The 20534-nt window shown below is 30.5% G+C and overlaps 1 protein-coding gene and 1 pseudogene across 1 annotated transcript; one reads left to right on the top strand and one right to left on the bottom strand.

The window, feature by feature from the left end:
- Positions 1 to 2199: 2199 nt before the first annotated feature.
- LOC108687952 lies at positions 2200 to 6982 on the top strand (annotated as a pseudogene).
- A 2322-nt stretch (positions 6983 to 9304) lies between these two features.
- Positions 9305 to 10730, bottom strand: LOC108687954 (larval cuticle protein 8-like). The gene is made up of 2 exons (XM_018193998.1): positions 10673 to 10730; positions 9305 to 9891 (listed from the first exon to the last, which is right to left on the bottom strand). Exons 1-2 carry the CDS (start codon positions 10682 to 10684, stop codon positions 9508 to 9510), a joined length of 396 nt encoding a protein of 131 aa, XP_018049487.1. The 5' UTR covers positions 10685 to 10730; the 3' UTR covers positions 9305 to 9507.
- Positions 10731 to 20534: the final 9804 nt, after the last annotated feature.

The following is a 20534-nucleotide window of genomic DNA, read 5'->3' as shown; positions in this document are numbered from 1 at the left end:
TATAAATTTGTCTATGCAATTTAATCATTTTGTAAGTCTAAGACAATGATTTATTTACAATAATTATATTTAATAACAATATATTTATAGAATACAACATCTTGTGCAAATAATTTTTATTGTTTAACCAAATAAAAGCCATTTGAAAGTTCATAAAATCTATATGAATTATAAACCCGTACATTTAAAAAAGTAACGAAATTGCGACCGATCTTAGGTGGTTTTCTCATTTGGCTCACACCCCAGTTAAGTTCCATTCCATTCAGTTAATTTCCTTTCACTGTGATTCCTTTTACGCGATAAACATTTATTATCGTGTAATATCTTTGTTTATATGTGCATTTGCAGCACACGCTACCATACGTTACTGGGATCATTGGGCCAAGGACCAAGCCTGGCGGTTGTCTGTGGATTCAATTCCCACGGAAAACCGGGTAACGAGTGCTTGAGACGTCGGTGTCATTACCCTAAGGTTAAGTGATAGGTACTATTGAGCATAACCTTTGCCTCCTTCGCACTTGAAGAGAGAAAATATCTGTGCGCTCGGAAAATAAATTGCATGATTGGAATTTCAGTGATTTATCGCGTTTACATTTGCGTCAGTCAGTTATGACAACATAATCATTGATTGCATAACAAAACCCTCGCTGTAATGTTATTGGAAATTCTTAAACCCTTCAATGTCACTATGGCAGACCTTTCTTTCCAATGTTTTTTTCTAAATTTCCTATATTTTTTGCTTAGCTTTTTTATTAATTAAGATATATTATACATACATATATTTACTATTCTTTAACGTCTAGCATTTTAATAAAAAATTTTTTTCAATACGTTCAATTATATAATAGGAGTTATAAGCAATCAAATTAATTGGATATGCTATACTCAAATGTATCATTCTCATGGTATAGTATGAAGGATTAAGAAATTTTGAACAGTAAAATAAAAAATGAACTTGCGATAATTTGGATTGCATCAGAAGGTATTTGCGTTATTCAATTTGCATACATTAAAAATCTGAAGACCAATTCAACTTTTTGAATCGTAGCACATAAGAAGCCTTTTACGATGGAACATCGCACGCGTTCGTTTGCATTTGACATTAAAGCCCACGTGGAATATTTCCTGTCGAATAATCTCTCTAGTCATTGTCTAAGCTCGCGAACGCGCCCATCTCTCTGACGCTGCGATTTATCGAAAAATAGAGATTTCTATTCCGAGATTTTTACATCTCATTTATGTGATAATAAAGATTGTCTCGACATTTCCGTGAGGCGCAATACAATACTTATGTCACATAACATAAAAAAACACTCTAATGTTTTTTTTTCATATTTCAATGTGATATATTTTTCAATTGCTTCAGGAGATCTTTCCTGTGAAATCTACAGACATAGCAAAAAACGATACGAATAGTTTTTCGACCTGTTACGTTAGTTTCTAAAATGTTTAAGGTAAATTGTTACTCTGAAGAATAAAATCTCATTTTTAAAGATTGAAAATTGGACCAGTCTTTTTTAAAATTAGCACAATTTTTATTTTTTAAACTGAGATTCTATGTACTCCAAAGAATTTCGAGAGTATATATAGTTGTCTCAATAAATAAAACAGTTAAAGAATCCCTCGTTAAATTATTCACTGATCCGTCAAATCATCTTAAGTTAAGTTTAATGAAAAAGTAGAGAAATTAGAAAGAATAACAGATTTCAATTTATTTTTTCAATTTATACACTGATAGCAATTGATATTTCTATTGCCTGTACTTTTCAATTGTACATTTGGTTTTATCCGATAGACATTAATTAATCTTATCTCAGGAACGAAACGTTATGAATTTACGTTCATAATTCTCCCCTCCCTCTCTCTCTCTCTCTCTCTCTCTCTCTCTCTCTCTTGTCTCTTTGATTATGCTCTTTTTTTTCTGTTTGTATCATATCTTTTATTGTCGCTTTTTAATTTTATTTTCGTTTATTTTCTTTATTATTTTCTTTATTTATATTATTATTTTCCTTATATATTCTGTATTATTTTCTTTGTACATTTTCTCTCAATTACTCTTATATTATTCTTGGAAAGCTTGCTCTAGAATATACAGAGTATCTAAAACAGTAATAAACCTTATTTCTCTCTCTTTTTCTTTTTCTCTCGACTTCGTTCAGTCATTCTCTTTTTACCCTTTTTTTCTTTCTCCCTCAAGCGATGGTTCCGCGAGATTGTATCGAGCCGCTGGCGGCAATCGAAAAGGAGAAGTCGCCGTTCTCGAGTTCGAGTCTGTAGGTTGCGCAAGGCGGTCGCCTCATATATGTCATTACGTAAAGGCGAAAACTGCAAGCCGTATGGACCGTCGCCGAACTATCGTTACGGCCGAGCAGGAAAATTTTCAGGTCGGAGCGTAATTGCACGCGTATATATAGATGGACACGCGTCACACCGCGTTGGTGCCTGCGGGTGGTCTCTCCGCAGGTACGCGCAGCTGGGTGACCACACGCCGTATCACGGCGATGACCCGTGCATCCTAGAGAGTGTCATTATCATACGGTATGCTCTCGATTCTATGAATTCTTAGAGGGAGCAATACGGACGGTCGAGCCGAAATAAACTTTCCCAGGTTATGTAAAAGCTAACGTCTCCGCATCGTGACTGCGCCAGTATAAAGGTCGGCTGTGCCCCCAACGGTCCAAGAGTTGCTCGCGAACTTCACGCCGGCAACCATCAGGAGAGGCGAGCTCTACATGTGACCGCTTGCTCGTGGTGCTCATCTTTTTCTTATCATCTATTCCGCTTAAACGCGCTACACTCATTGAGTGAAGGCTCAGGACGCTTTTCATTTTTTTTTTTTTTCGACCACGCGTACTGCAATCGTATAAACGCGCGATCATCATCGAGCAGACAACATGCGTATCCTGGTAAGTCTGCTCCTCTTCGAAGTCTTTCTGGGATCTTGCATGAAACAGATTTTAGCTATCCCTTGATGTGATAATTTTATAATCTCATAATATTAATATTATTAATAATATTAATAATACAATAATTATTATTAATATTAATAATATTATATGTTAATAATTATAATTTAGATTAAAATGCGACAAATCTCGCGTAATTCGTTTCCGACAATTAAATTTTGGATTTTGCTATAATGCAGTGATTTATTGAATTTGCGGTAAATATAGCGGACAAAAAATAAACAAAAAAATCAATATTAAGAAATAATATTAAAAAAATATTAAAAAAATGAAGAGAAAAGTTAATATTTATTTCTTCTCTTTGCCAAATATAAATGATACAGTTTGTGGTCGTACCCATGATCAAAACTGAGAAAAAGATATAATAATGTTTTTATGCATGAAACTAATATAACATATGCATGAATATAAGTTGTAATTTTAAAGGTATTGTGTTTCGAAGAAAAAGCTTTTATATGTAACACAGATGAAGTATGACGTACCACTGCATTTTTGTAGTTTTACGAGGTTTTATTTAGGTCACGGGAAAATACACATAAATTGCATATAGATATGATATATGTGTGTGTGTGTGTGTGTGTGTGTGTGTGTGTGTGTGTGTGTGTGTGTGTGTAACATTAATCGTTACATTAAACTTTGACATAGATTACCTCGTATTCATTTTGTCATCACTAATCTATACGTTTGAAATTGGCACTATTAAACAATGCATTTTATTTATTTTGTTTAAAAGCCGTTTATTTATGTCGGTCTATTTTTGTTATTTTATCGTACAACTACGATAAATTTTCCGATTAAAAAAACGCATCGATAAAAATGCGCGCAATAATTTCTCCTTGCGACAGTCTTTCGCAGAAAAAATGGAGAACACGTTCAATTTTCACATATATTTCCGTATTAATCACACTCCATGCATTTAATTTCCATAACAATAAACACGTCCAATCATTGAATTCTCTAAATCGCGAAGTCGAAGTTGATCGCCCGTACATATTTATGAACAGCCGTGTATGATTTAATGTTATGTGCGTATATGGTAGAGCTATTCATCATCGTATGAAAGTTACGCGGCGCGAAACATCCATTATGATGTTGCATAATCTATTTAAATTACATAACTCATTAAATCTGTAAAGCTCACATACTGGCAATATTGTCGCGCGCGTCTTGCATCGATGATGACTAACGCAGACCATGACGAACGAGCCGTTAATTTGCATACGCTTACATATTTTCTAATTGTCCACTTTCCCTGTAGAAAGCACAAATTGGCTAACTAATCCGAGACATCTGTTCGATACCTCCTGGCGATATTATTGTTGATATATAATGTGTTATCATCAAATCTGGTCAGTTTTCTATATGAATTGATTATATATTATTGTACATGAATTGATTCTATATTAATGTATAAATGTATAAATTAATGTATTAATGTATAAAAGCGTCTTGAGTAAATGAAAGTTGTGATAAAATGTCAAAAATACGAAATACTAAAATATAAATTAAGAATTTTTTTTAATATTAAAAAAATTATTTAAAAAAATATTAATATAATTTACATAACAAAAACTTTAATGTAATATATTATTGTTATTTGACTTTTTAATTGAATTTAAATTATAATAACATTATTAAATATAATTAATAATAATTATTAATAATATTAATATTATGAGATTATGAGTCATCGTATAAAGGGAATGTATTCATTTACATTGAACGCAGTTGTTCACATTGTACAGTGAATGGTAGTTATATGACGGGAACGCACTGTCTAAACCGGCACAAAACGAATCGGTCTCGGTCACCGGATGTTAATCGAAGACTGCGACTATGGGAAAAAGCTACGTTCGATCGTGGGTAATGTAATACGACATCATTAGCACACAGGTACCCTCTTGTTCCCCTTACCGATCGCAATCGTGACCTACCTACCAATACATTCATTTTGTCTTGACCTTTCGCGAGGAAAGGTATCTTCGATGGCTTTACGAACATGATTAAAGCACTTTGCGTGTAGTCATGCATTGATATTCCACACTCTTGTCGTACACTAACATCGCAAGTATCTCCTCGAGATGGACAGCATGTCCCGATTTTTCTTAATCGCGTTGATCTTTCGTTTAGCTCGAATGAAATCATTTCGATTATGATTAATCCATGCGCGAATTTAAAATATTCACAAAATAACGCAAGCCATGTTTATCAATTATTTTATGCAGTCTTTACACTTTCAAGAAAAGTCTACATAAAAGTGAATTTAATGTGATCATAAATGTTCGTCACGGAAAGTCAGTGTGTTTAGCACTCGACAGTGACGAGCACAAGTCCTTTGCTGAGAAGGACGCCCGGTATCGCCTCATCCTGAAAACAACACCATATCCGTTATTCATTTACAAGGATGATGTAATTAATTCAGCGACAATACTTATAGCGCATCCGAGGAATCATTAATCAAATAGAATCATCATTTTCACAAGCTTCACAGTTTTATAATTGTGCGAATCTTAATTTTGAAATATCGTGAGTCTAACAGAACGGAGCGGATATAAACTGATGCAAATTAAAAAAAAATTTGAAAATAAATTTATTCTACTTTTACAATAAATGAGAAATAAAATCACCGTGCAAGAAACTGCAAAAACCCATTGAATGCATAATTTGCAAATTAATCTCTTATTTTACGAGCGAGTCTTCAGACATTATAAATTTTAATAAAAATAATTAATGCTGCAATTTTAAAATTCGCAAAAATATATATCTACGCTTTCAAAAATTACTGTAACACACGATTGGAGCATTCCTGTATATTTCTTTCCTTTAAAATATTAGGCGCACCTAACTAAATAATGATTATCCTTTTCTTTTTTTTTAATAATAATCTTACAAATCCCAATCTTTTTTAACAAATATTTTTTAAAGATATTAAAATACATGTAAGAATCACTTAATAATTTTTGTAAAAGTGACAAAAAATTAGCCAAGATAACGATCCATTATATAAAAGAGAAAAATTATCGAAGGACTAATGCAAATTATTGTAAATCTTTCAGAAATTTTATATTAGTATAAGAAAAACAGATAATAATTCCATTTCTTCGTTTCAGTTGGTAGCGGCCCTTTTCGGGCTCGTTCACGGTCAATACTTCCAGGAACCGAAAAAGATCGTGAGCTACTCACATGATCTCGGTGACACTCGCGGTCATTATTCATTCTCTTACGAGACCGAGGACGGCATACTTCAACGAGAGAGTGGCAGCCGCAAGTATGCTGGCACTTCCGACGAGACGCAACTCATTCAGGGCTCCGTGCAATATAATGCGCCGGATGGAACTCCTATCGCCATGAGCTGGACCGCCGATGAATTTGGCACCCAGGTATCTGGCAGCCACATCCCTACCCCGCCACCGATCCCGCCGGCGATTCAGCGTGCTCTTGAGTGGATCGCCAAGCAACCCACGACCCCGGAACCGATCGAGAAGAACAATCCGACGCAGAATGCGGTCCTCCGCAGCGACAATCGTCAATTTCGATTATCTTCAAATAAACGAAACTGAATGCGTGTGCTTGCACAAAGTTACCGTTAAGTTCATCCAAAATTACCTGTCCTTCCTGTTGCTTCACATAGATAATACGCTTCCAATAAAAATTTGTACTTTTATAGAAATTTTCGAAGGTTATATTGTCGATGGAGACAAATTTTGGCGAGAATTTATCCTTTCTCTACATTCCCGTGTTAACCGAGGGGTGATTCTATCAATAATAGTGACTCAATAATAGTGACTCTCATATGCTTTCTTGTAGTTTGCGCATGATCTCATAATCAGGTGGTAAAACGTTTCAATATATAAAGAGATAAATCTCTTCTTTTTGTTACACATATGATATAGCACATTTGCCTTTGCCGTTGTCATCTACAATTGAAGTGAATGATCTACATCTGAGATGTAACATTCAAGCGTGTATAAACAATGGCATAAATAAGTGAGTATACACTGAGATTATTTGATAAATGTGCTTCATTTTTTTACACGTACCTGCCTTTTTTCAAAATGTTAAGTTTCGACGAACAAAGAACTTCGCCCATTTTGGGCTCGTTGCGTAGAATTGTAAGAATTGTATTTCAGTTTGTAGATAATAATAATAGAAATATAAATTATTAAAAATTAAATAGTTTTAGATTCTCAAATACGCGCATTACGGAAAGTAGTTTTAATATTTTAAACTTTAAAGATGTCGCATCTTACTTGCTCGGTTGCTCATCAAAGTTGTCAAGGCTAATAAATATATATTGTTTACATCTTTAAAAGATATCCGTACATTTTCAGCAAGATATTTGGCATATCTTAGATACCAAGTGAGGCCAGCAATTTACAGTATGGGCATCATATTTACGTATGCAGTAGAAGAGAAGGTGGTATTATGGTCAATGTATATATTGTAGTCTCTCTTAATATCGCTATTATATATCGCTATTATATCTTAATGACTTACTTATGGAATTATTTGTTCAGTAACTCCGTTACACCATGACGCTAATATACCAATACTCAATAGCCAGCACTTATTATAATGCATTTTTACGTTCAAATATTTTGAAACGTTTCTGAGGTACATTTTAGCATTTAATTACATCTATTTCCACATTTTTTGTAAACTTGAGCGTATTATCACATGAATATATGTATTTTTGAGTGTGTTATTTGCTATTTAACATTTTATTTGACTGTATATATTTTGATTTATGTAAATTTAAACAATAGCATTTTGCTAATATGGCCTTTTATGAGTATTGATTATTCATGTATTGAGTTCTTTTTGGAGGTTTTCATATCAAAATAATTATTTAATAATCAATTGTAACTCTATTGTTAGTCTATAGGTCTACTATTAGTCTATTATACTACGTGTATTATTTTTAATACTGAGATTTTTAGTACAGCTTATATCCAGAAATTATGTGAATGTATATATGTACATACATTTTACATTTAAAATGTTTTACTTTTTTGTTAATTTTGTAATCAAATACTGTTTTTTAAACAAAATTAATATTTTAAAGCTATTTTTATGGAAGGCTACATTACCACTTATTTTTTTCTTCGAGTCATTATACAATGTATCGCCACATTTTTATTATTGTAATAGTACCCTAAATAATAAATATTTCGTAACTTTAAGTTTCAGAATCGATTCGACAATATCTTAACAAATGTAATTGTCAAATTTTTAATTTAAATATTGATTATTAACAAAATTATTGTGTAAAATGTAACTGGAGTACCATAATATCATCTTCTGCTCTGACAATGTCTTTTCTTTCACCGTTACTCTTACAACATAAACATGGTACGGTATGGTATTTTATTTATATGTCTAGATTATATGTTAACACCGAAAGATATGCAGCATTTGCTTCTTATCGCAGTCACCATGAAGATATGTTCTTGACACAGAAATAAATCTTGTAGGACGAAGAGATATAGATAAAAAAGAATCTAGAAGTATATTTATTTATATAATAAAAATCATCAGTCGATTGAAAGCATTCCGAAAGCATAAATAGCAAAATAATGTACCTTATATGTTACATCGAGAGGTGAGGTTGTAATCCTGATTTACAACTGTTGTAGCAGTTGATACTTATGCAATTTTAATGTATACTTTGCTCTATAATCTGACATATTACTCATTTCTGAGAGGTTTGAAGCTTAATATAAAGTAGCGCAATTTTTTTTTTAGTTTGCAACCATATACATTATTCCTAAGTTATTCAACGAAAGCAATAGATTGCATTTATTCATTTTTTATATACGCATTATCATAATTCATGTAAATTTTGTCCTTGATCATTTAAATAATGAAACAACTTGCATCGTGCAAATTAACTTATTGCCATCTCTTCTATAGTATTATACTTAACATTTTTATTTTGACGTAACGCGAAAATGTCAAAGGATGTAATTAATATTCATGATAGAGACGTTAATTATTGTCACTATTCATTATCGAGAGACTGTTGTTTTGCGTTATATTCCTATAAAGCTATGGATCATAAAAGAAATTCTTGAGAAGAATTACAATACATTTGCACAAAGAAATTTTTGCATTGCTTTTCACTTTTCATAACTTTGTAGGCGTTTCACTAATGCTCTTCTCGTTAAAAATATTCTTAAAAATATTGTTAATGTGATTGATGAACCGAGTATTATTCATCTCTTCTCCAATAAATATCAACAAGACTTGCACTGCGATGAAATTTATTTACAACATATCATCAAGATTATGTTCATATACAAATATTATACAAAAAATTTGTTCTAATCATACAGGCGCATATAAATACAAAAATAATCACGACGCGAAGAGCCGAGTCTGTTGCTAGTCTATATAGTCGGGATCGAATACTCGTCAATCCTCGTTACAATCACGATTCGGTTTTACATAAGGCTTCTTCTAATCGTCTCATCTCCACGAAATTCGCTTTTGATTCACCAATTCTATCATTCTTCCGTCATAGAGCCTTTTTCAGAATCCTTTAATGCTTCTCGTTCTCCTCGGGGTGTTCGGCGATGTACTGAAGAGCCCTTAGAATTTGAGGTGGTACCGGAGGCGCGGTCGGCAAGTGAGCACCTTCTGGCTGGAATCCATTCTCGTTGGCTATGTACGAGATTTGGTAGGTTTGACCATCGGCATCAGTAAAGCTGTAGCTACCATGTACCTCCAGGGCTTCGTTGTCGGTACCAACGTTGTTAAGATGACCCTCCTCCTGAACCTGAATACCGTTACCAGTCTCGTAATTGTAATTGTAGGATCCATCGGGATTGGGTCCGTCCAAGGCTTGCTTGACGATGGGGATTGGGCTGGCGTTGTCAACGGGGGCGGCGATTGCCACTGTCACGAGGACACACAAAGCGGTTACCTAAAAGGACAAAGAATCATGCAATTTTTATGGAAGAATATTATTGGACTCACAAAAAAAATTGGAAATAATTGCAAAATCAATTAAATCGAATTATACACTATTCGTTTTAGTAGTTTTTTTAATTAATCCAATTATATACTTTTCGATAAGATATATTATACATTTCGACTTTATTTTTATATTAGAATAAGTTTTTTTAAAAAGAGTATTGAAAGAGCAAAGATATTATCAATATTAACTATTTTCATCTTAAATAATGCACGATTTAATAAGAAAATACTTATCTTTATCTAAACAATTTATAATATCCGGTATTACAATAACATATATTAATTCTACATAAAATTGACACCTCGATTAGAGATTTTAATACTATTTTATGTTAGAAGAAAAACAAATGTTTTATAAAATAAAAATATAGAAAATAAATGAATATATTATATTTATTATATTAATTATAATGTAAAATGTTGTAATATTTATTAAACGCTTATCCTTATTTACTACTTAATTGAAAAATTTAAACTTATATCGTTTGTGAGCAATAAAAATTAAATAATTTAATAATTTAATTAATTTAATATAACAAAGATCCTCGATTACATATTTAAATTAAAAGAACTTCGCACTGATTAACCAAAATAAACATTTTAATTGATTTATTGTACAAAGGCACTCAAATTACAAAAATATTGCAAATTTGAAATCAATCATCTATAAAATCATTGTACCACTGCGTTACGTAAAGTATTTTATTCGCACAAAAACTCAAACTCACCAATAGATTCATATTGAAAGAAAGATATTTTGTTTTCCAGCTGTCACTCAGAAGCTTGTCATGCACTGACTTAACATCTTTTGCACATCTTCCGCTTTATATATCCTCTGAACATTCGGGGACTTTCTGGTGATACTTTATTAGCCCCCTCTATCCTCCCGGTACCCTTGTTTATTCTCCCACTTGAATAAGTCGTAGCATACATCCAAATTTTGCGAATGAGTCGCGCGCACGCACGCGCACACACATATTTGTAAAAGATCTGGTCTTCTCGGGAAGTTTTTAAACTTAAAGTCATACGTATTCCTAAAATCGCAAAGGTCGTCATCTCAATTTAGCAAAAAAGATGAACTCGCTTAGAATAAAAACTAAATAATCCTGTTATTATGGAAAAAAATAGCGTATACTTTATCAGTTCCAAGCTAAAAATTATGGTTGAAACCTGCATAAATTGTCATTCTAAATATGCAATAATAAAGAACGATCAATACGAGTATCATAATGCATAAATTTTAAAAAATGTCAAACTAAAACACAATGTAAAACAGATTTGTCAAAAGATATTATTCTACAAAAAAAGATAGCAATCAAATAACTTGATTTTATTTTTATGTTAGTCATATTTTTAAAAACTATTGTATATAAAATGCAGGTGTTGAGTGCAATTTTTATATAATATCTCTATTATATTGGAAAAATGAATATATTATATTTTCTTTTTCGTAAAACTATTCATGTACATTCTTTTTTTTAAATTTTTATGCATCTATATACTGCCAATATATATCTATCTTAAGAAAGTATTTTTAGACGAATATATACACATATAATTCATAATTTCATATATAATTTTAATAGTTAGATATCTAACTTTTTAAATATATTTTTTAATATATTTTTTTAATATAGATATATCTGATTTTTTCTGGCTGAGGAATGAAATTGCATTCACAAAAAATCATAAAAACTTCTAGCATTATACGTATATGTATACGAAGTCCTTTTGATTATTATAACTATTATTATGTATTTTTAAATTTTTCTAGCAAAAATAAATTTTAGCTCAGCAGTCCTAATATAACACAAAATTAGAGATAATTTTAATTTCTAATTTTAGAATATATTGGAAAAATGTTTAAAACGAATCGTTTTCCGCTTATTTTTAATTAATGTCAAAACAGAATTTCGGAATAATATTTTTTTAAAAGCTTTAACGATATTTATGAGAATATTTCTGTATTGTATTCTGTTGTATATTTAAAATAGAAAATGTGCTTACACACACACACACACACACACACACACACACACACACACACACACACACACACTTTTAAAATAGAAACTTTATATACAATATGATATGTGATTTTTTTTATAAATAATCCCTTGACTGTTATAACTATTATTGATTTAATCATTAATAAAATATAATTTGGTATTCTCTGGAAATGCATTTGATCTAAAAAAATATGTTTCTTATTCACACATGACATATTTAAAACTGGCTAAATAAAAAACGATATCTAAAAAATACCGTAACTGCCATTAAAAATAGATGAAGCCATAACAGAGTTTCTTTTTGTCCAATAAAATGCAACTGTGAATGCATCATTGGAATGTAAAAAAATTGATATACATCTATGCTAAAAAACAGAACAACTCGTGACCATCGTGACATCGAAAGATCCACGTATTCATATAACATGTTAAAAATAGCATGGTAATGTATCAATTGCAATGCAAATCATCACATTCAAATTTACTAGAATTATTCTCGTATATATTTCACAATATTTCTTTCAAAATAATATTAACAAATAATATTAACAAATTGCCTCGCGATTCCAATTTGATTTGAAATTTTAAAGCCAGGAATTCCGAAAATAATAATTAATGTCTTACGAATCATCTCTGTCTGTCGTTGCGTAAGTAATTAATAATAACTAATTAATTTTCTCACGTAAGTAGGTATATACTTATTAGCAGTTGGGAAAGTTATTTTATAAGTTACTTATAAATTATTTTTCAGATCACTTTACATATGTTTGTTACAAAAATTGAGTACAAAAACTAATACAAAATTAGAGAGCAAAATGTAATATAAAAATTAAATATAATATAAAAAATAAAATACACTTTATTGTACTTATTAAAATGTACAAACTGTAAAATTACCGAATATTTGATACCGAATATTTGATACAAATTCTACAAAATTATAAAAAATTATAAAAAGCAAAGAAAAAATCACAATAATTGTTGACCGGTTATGAAACAGGTCGTTTGTACAATACAGTTTCAACACAGTTGCTTAGTAATTCAAAGTTTAATATTAATAAAATTTTCATAATAAACAATAACATTTTAATGTTTTCCAGTTGAAAAGAATAAAATTCTACATTATAATGATGCAAATTTTCAATATGACGATGCTGGGTATTAATTATATCCGACTATCCGACCGGATAGTAGAAAAAGTATCAGATAATATCGAATACCAGATATTTAATGCATCCCTAATAAAAAAATAACTTATAAACAATTTATAAAGTAACTTCCACAACCTTGCATATCAGTCTACACATATTAGCCTCGCGGTTCAAATAAAAGAACGTTCAAGTAAAAAATTAGATTTGTCAAACCACCGTTGCTAACCATTCGCAACGGCACGAACTCATCTGAGATCTAGTAGATAATATTTAAAATTTATAAAGCATTTGTGCCAAGTGACATTATTCCGGGCGTTTATTCCAGTAGTTGAATTCATGACCGAGTGGTTCGCAAATGAGAACCGGCATAGCGAGAAATGGCAACTTATCGAATGTAAATGGCATATGTCTCTGCGTATATATGTCAAATGCATATATTTTGCTACTCAAAGTATTAATAATCAAGTAGTTCAAAAATATTTTCATCGTTTATGTTTAACATTTTTCTCCAGAAATATGTAACATCTTTTATCGATATCTTCAAATTTCCAGATTATTTCCAATTATATTTGCATTACTGTTATATTATTACTATTACGAATTATTATTCAAACTATTCAAAGAATTTTTAATATGCAAAAAAATGCATATATAATAATAAAATTAGCTAGTAGTATAATATTTGAAAAATTATAATACATACATTATATTATGTGTGCAAGAAGAAAGAGAAAAAATGACAATATCAATCTTGTAATAAATTAAACTCACGCGCTACGCAATGTGTGATAAAAGTAAATCAACGGAAAGTACACAATGTGAAGATGGAAAAACGGAGGATAAAAGGAACTAGAAGCTAAAATAAAATAATGACAAGATGGAGAACGTTTCTCCGTCTACATTTAATGGGCATTTACGCAGTAATTGTTTGAGAGAAATTATCTGGGAAAAACCTCGGTTAAGTTATCTGTGGACACACTCTTCTCGGGAGATTTACAACAAGCATACCGATGTATCGTAAACTTAATAATATTATTTAGCGATGGTAACTTTCAGTTTTGAGTAACATCGCCCGCAGCTACCGCATAACCTTCGGACACGTGTGAACACGCGTGTTATCGTGAAAAAAGTTATTGAACGATGTCATTATTATCAAGCGGGCATCACGGTCATCACGGGATACAACAAGTATCCTACATGGTAAAGCATACGCGCCCTAGTATTTGAAAAAAAAAAAAAGCGTCATTCTTGTTTTGCGAGAAACATGTGAAAGTATATACCTATATAGTGAATATAAAAAGTATTCAAACAAAGCAATTTTTATTTTAAAAAACTCATTATTTATAAACATGAAATTAATTAATATTTTATAACAACGAGTACGTTCTAATATAAACAAAAAAGTTTCGTAAAAATAATTGTGTTTGTAATTTTAAAAGTAAATTTTTTAATTGTACAAATAAGTAATTTTTGTATCGAAATAATATAATTTTTCACATTTTATTAAAATTATTATTATTATTATTATTAAAATAATTACACGTCTTTTTTGGTAAAATAATTTTTAAGGATATATAATTTTTAGGGATTTTATTTTTTGTTAAGAAATTGCTAATTAATCTTCCGTAATTATATTTTTTTATTTCTTCATTTACAATTTTTTATCCAGCCAAAGTTTCTTTACTCTCTTTTAGATTTAAAAAAAAAGGTGGAAAAAGTTAAAATTACTATTTAACATTTCTATTATATTATCAAATAATTTTGTAACTTAAATGTTAAAAACTTTATTTAATAAAAATTGAAGAGAGATTCACACACACACACACACACACATACACACACGCGCGCGCGCACAATTACAGATGGAGGATATTTTTAAACTAATGAATCAATTTTAAGCAAAATCTTGTAAAACTTATAAGAATTTTTTATGGTTGATGTAATTCCATTCGTATGTATCGTAAGACGTACGATCATTTGTAAATATTTACGATTTCTCGTAAATCTTACGGTTAGCAAGGAGCTGTAAAGATATTAAATAAAGTAAATTCTTATAAATTTTACGAAAACATGTTATGAGTATTATAATTCTGCTTAGAATTGATCTGTAAATAATTAATTTATTTTTATTAAATTATCATTAAATTAAATAATTAATGATATTAATTAATTAAATGATTAAGTAATTTATAATTAATTTATTATAAATTAATAAAATCTTTTTAATAATTAATAAACACAAAGTTTTTTAAATATATCTCTCTTGTACGAATATATTTTTTACATTTGCTGTAAAAAAAAACAAATAAAGAAAAAAGATATTCAAATTGAAGGATAACCGCGTATCACAACTGGACAAGTTACTAAACTGAATCGGTAAAGAATTCGTATTCCAACAGATTTATCTAACATTTTTAATCACTATTATTTAATGTGAAAATCATCGCGCACGGTGTTGGTAGATATTTATTCCACATACAAATTGCCGAGAGATTTAGTTATGTAAAGCCGTGATCAAACTAGAGATTGAGAATAGATTGAAATTCAACAAATCAAAGTAAAGTTCACTAAACTTAAAATTGGTTTTCTTTCTTTTGATTGGTTAAATCCCAATCCAATCTCAATCTCAATCTCTACTCTGACGCTTTTACAATTACGATCATGTAATTTTCATTTAATTCTGAAACATACAAGCCGTCAAATGACTGAAGGTCATCATTTCAAGCCAAAGATGTTAGACTTTGCATCATAATAGAATCTCGATAGATCCACTGCGACGTCCTTATCTCCATTTTCTTATCCTCTCCTCTTTCATCTTCTCCTCTTCTTCCCCTTACGCCTCGCAATGTATTTCGCAATGAAATTAAACGTGCGTACACATGAATTTCTAATTTCCAAATTAATTGCGCGTCAGTATCCGCTTTTGCGTCCTCGTTAGTCTTCTCTTTGCCGAATTTCAAGATGTGGATACATATGCTCGTTAAATTAAGTCACCATACTCGTAATCATCCCAGCAGCTCCGCAGATTGTGACGCAAATGAACGACGAGATGAGCAACTATCTTAATATACTTCAGTATTGATTGCTCATCGCATTTCAAGATCATCGAATAAACAACAGCCACGTACACTATCCTTCGCGCAGACAGATCATTCAATGTTAAACCGCGAGATGAGCAAATTAAAGTTAACAGACAAATCACCTCCGAAGAATAATTGCAGGTGATCATAAGAATAGAAGGAAGATGGATAAAGAATACGCACTTCATAAATTTTGCTGAAAGAGAACAAGAATTTAATTAAATAAAATAATTAATTTCTTACATATAAAACAAAATCCATCATCTTGTGACTATAATAATAATAGATAATAATGTACACTATATAATATAGAAAAATTTATATTAAGAAAAATAAATAAAAATTTGCAAATGCATATTCTTATTTAATATGATATCTATGAGAATACATATAAAATCGGGTAAAAATACGTAACTCAAAATTTAATAGTAATTACATATGAATTTTTCCTTTATAAAAAGTATGATAAGCTTTATAAGTCAGAATAAATTTCATACTATTTATAAATTAAATTATTCATACCACACAAAATTAAATTATTTTTAAATAATAACAATTAAAGTAATTAACTTTTACCTCTGAGGAAAGCAGATTCAAATTTACGATCGAATCACCTCCTAGAACAATTGGTTGCAATATAATGACATTTACTTATAAAAATTAATACAATTATCATGTATTATTAATATATTACAATATCTATTATAAATTATTAATATATTAATGCTCGGAGGTTTTGTTTCGCTTGTTCTTCATAATGGAATAAGGTATATCATTATTTTATACTGCGGATCGCGGAGAGGTCATTTCGTTAACCCAAATACTACAGCACAGCATTTTTACTTTCACGGCGCGGCAGATGAACCAAACTCACTTGAGTTGTTTCAACGGATTATTACGCAGTCGGATGATTAAAGAGCCGCGAACGGCGGGCTCGATAACAATTTATCACCTTATACTTCACGGCAGATAGACATGTTCGGTGTGCGTATTCAGCCTGTGCCCACGCGGCGAGAGGATCACGATGAAAAATGATACCTCGCGAAATTACTGATATGCAGGACATAAAGTTGCGTTTGCGGTAAGTCAGATCGTCGTGAGATCTTTCTTTATCGAAATATTTTGGCACCTGTGATACCTTTAAACCGCAGGACGTACTTATTGCTAAATGCAAAACGAGAAAATCTTGATAATTTGATGGAGAAAGAGAGAGAGAGAGAGAGAGAGAGAGAAATGAATAAATAAAGCATTTATTATTATTCTATAACAAGCTCTATCTCTGTCTCTTTCACACATACACATATGCGCGCGCGCAGTAATTAAACGAAACCGTTCAAAGAAAAAAATATCGTAAAATAAGAAAAATAATATAAATGAAAAGATAACAATGAAAATAAATAAAAATAAAATAAAAGATAATAATAGATGTTACAATCAGAAATAAAAAATAAAAAGATAGAAAGAGAGAGAAAGAAGAGAGAGAGAGAGAGAGAGAGAGAGAGAGAGAGAGAGAGAGAGAAAGGAGAAAGAGGAAATCTGCTTTTAAATTGGAACAGAGATAAAGTTCGATTTTCCTAACTCAATGTATAAAATTAGGTACTTAATTTTGTTTCAATAGTTTCTAAGATTCTAAAGAGAAGAAAAATCAATAGGATCTACTATATAGGAAACATATTTGGCGGATTTATTATTTAATCACATCTTCGTCAAAATATAAATATTTTATAAATTGTATTTTAGAAATTGCAATTTTCATTTTTCTACGAATTTATTTGCAAAATATGCAAACTTATTATATGTGAATCGTAATGTTTTTATTCGTGGCGCGATCTATGGTCCTTTCACTCACTCTTTGAGTTCTTATGATCATTAACATCCAGCCTCAGAAATGATGAATACAATCATGATTGCTATATTAGTATCGTTAATACTCAATTTCTAAAGAGAAAGGGAAGACTTGTAGATCCTTTCCAATATGACGTATTCAATTTTATTCGTTTTTATTATAACATGTTTTTCAAATTATGAGAAGATCATTTGAATCCAAATTCTGCTTTATCGGCAGAAATCGGCAAGAAATCCTGCAAGAAGTAGATAGAGGACTCAAACTGATGTTTTCTTTGCAGATTTTGTGCGCGAAATTAAAATGATGATAAGAATCGAACGTAATTAACGCGCAAATTCCTTCTAAGGATTAGTTCGAGCTATAAAAATATTTGACATTAACATATAGAAACAGATTTGTTTTTGCGTTTCCTCCAAAGATGATTTTACGACATTAAATACGCTAATATCCAATTACGACTGGCGAAACTTTGCGTATCGCAAAGTTATAACAATTTTGAAAAAATGTCATAAATTTGATTATAAAATTCTTGTGTTTTCAAACTGCAACAGCATATAGAAAAATTTTCAACTAAGATTTCGACTCTTCAATTCATAGATTCTTCTGAAGAGAAGAATTGCTTAATTAATATACATTCTTGACAACAAGATTTCCTGAATCATAAGCAATTAAAACCTTGAAATTCTCATAAATTTAACTTCAAGGATATAAAAATGTTTACTTTCTCTGTTAATTTTAAATAGATTCCATTTCGGCACAAATTTGGCGATCAAAACATTAGCAAGACAATTTAATTGGAACGTTTAAAAAAATTATGATGTCTATTTAATTTTAAGGAATAAGTTTTTCGAACATTCAATAAGAAATATAAGATATATGTATATATGCTATTTAGCATATATGCATATATATATATATATATATTCTTATCAGCTTATATTTTTTGTAAATGTTCTTTCATGAGCAACGATGGGTGCAACCCCATAGCAGGCAAGATGATTACATCCCAGAATATATCATCGAAGATCAAACATTGACCTCTATTTAATAGAATTCGTGTCTCCCGATGGTTTCGCTTACACTTGTGACTCAATTCTATCAAAGATTTTTGTTTTTGCGTGTATAAATGTCTACTTTTATCTCAAGAGAAGGGATGACTACTGTCTGAAAGGATGTTCGTGTTGACACGAATCCTTCGACTTCTTGACCTCTTTTTCCTCCTCAGAAATCAACAATGCGCTACATTCATTAGATACAAAATTAAAGATTCGCAGTATCCGAAAAGAGATTATACTGAAACGAATCGGGCGCATTTCTTTTCCTGCTATTAATAAGAGTCTTTTTATATATAAATTATATTTGATACATTTACATTTTATAAATTATATTGGTATTTATTACAAAATTATTTTATGATAAAATATTTAAACTATTTAATTACAAAGCGTTTCTCGCAAAACAGAAATATTTTATTTTGGTAGACAAAATATGTGAGTACAATCAGAATTTTTATTTAAATTAGAATTTTTAAAATCTTTTTTTTCGTTATATTTATCATTAATGAAACAAAGCAAGATAATAAATATCTGTTTTGCGAAGATTTTTTTTAACATCTTATTTTCTGATTATTTTAATTAAAATACTGTCGTTTGCATAATCTTTATTTTTGAGAAAATAGCCAAGGAAGAATAGTCATCCTGTCGTACGATCATGATAAATGATAACCGAACTTGGGTATTCGGCTTACGTTGCGCCTGTCAAGGATCCACGGATTTGTTACACGTTGGCTGAATTTACAACGGTGCACGAAGTAACGAAAATTCACACAACGACATCACTGAGTCAATGGAATGTGGCGAAAACTCATGTCGTATTAAGTGGTCCCGCACTTCTTCGCCGAAAGAAAAATTTATGATCGACTTAGCGAAGGAAAATTTTATCTTTCTCCCGGCGCCCACACGAAGGATAATCCTTTGTTGCTGGCGTATTTGCCTCACAAGATTTACTTTGTCATCTTTTAATATTTTACAATGTGATTACCCTTCAAACGCGCACGAGTGTCGGATCTTGAATTTTGTTATAAATTTTCTGTACTAGCAATAAAGCAATTTATCTAGTCGTTTTAAAATAATTTCTAATTAATTTTCGAAAATAGGCTATTTAGCTTATCTACAAACACGTAGCTATTTTAGTTAAACTGGTCTTGGGTTTTGACAGCCTCAGGTAAGCGCATGCCATACATGTTTACTTTGTGATCCCCGAAGGCAGACTTGCTAAAGATATACGAATTTGCTTTCGCAAACATAAAGTGCATATTAAGAATTTTTATTAGCTATATTCATTATTAATCTATAAGTGTTCTCAAGTACTCAGAGTTCAATTTTATCCATATTTTAATTTATTCATTTTATGTATAAATTTATTTATTTTATGTAATAAAATTTTTTTTATAAATAAAATTTTTATTTTTATTTATTAGTAATTATAAACTGAGACATGTTTTA

This window comes from Atta colombica, unplaced genomic scaffold (genome assembly GCF_001594045.1).
Source record: "Atta colombica isolate Treedump-2 unplaced genomic scaffold, Acol1.0 scaffold222, whole genome shotgun sequence".
NCBI lineage: Eukaryota > Metazoa > Arthropoda > Insecta > Hymenoptera > Formicidae > Atta > Atta colombica.
Note: the sequence above shows the minus strand (reverse complement) of the source record. Positions and strands in the feature narration are given on the sequence as shown.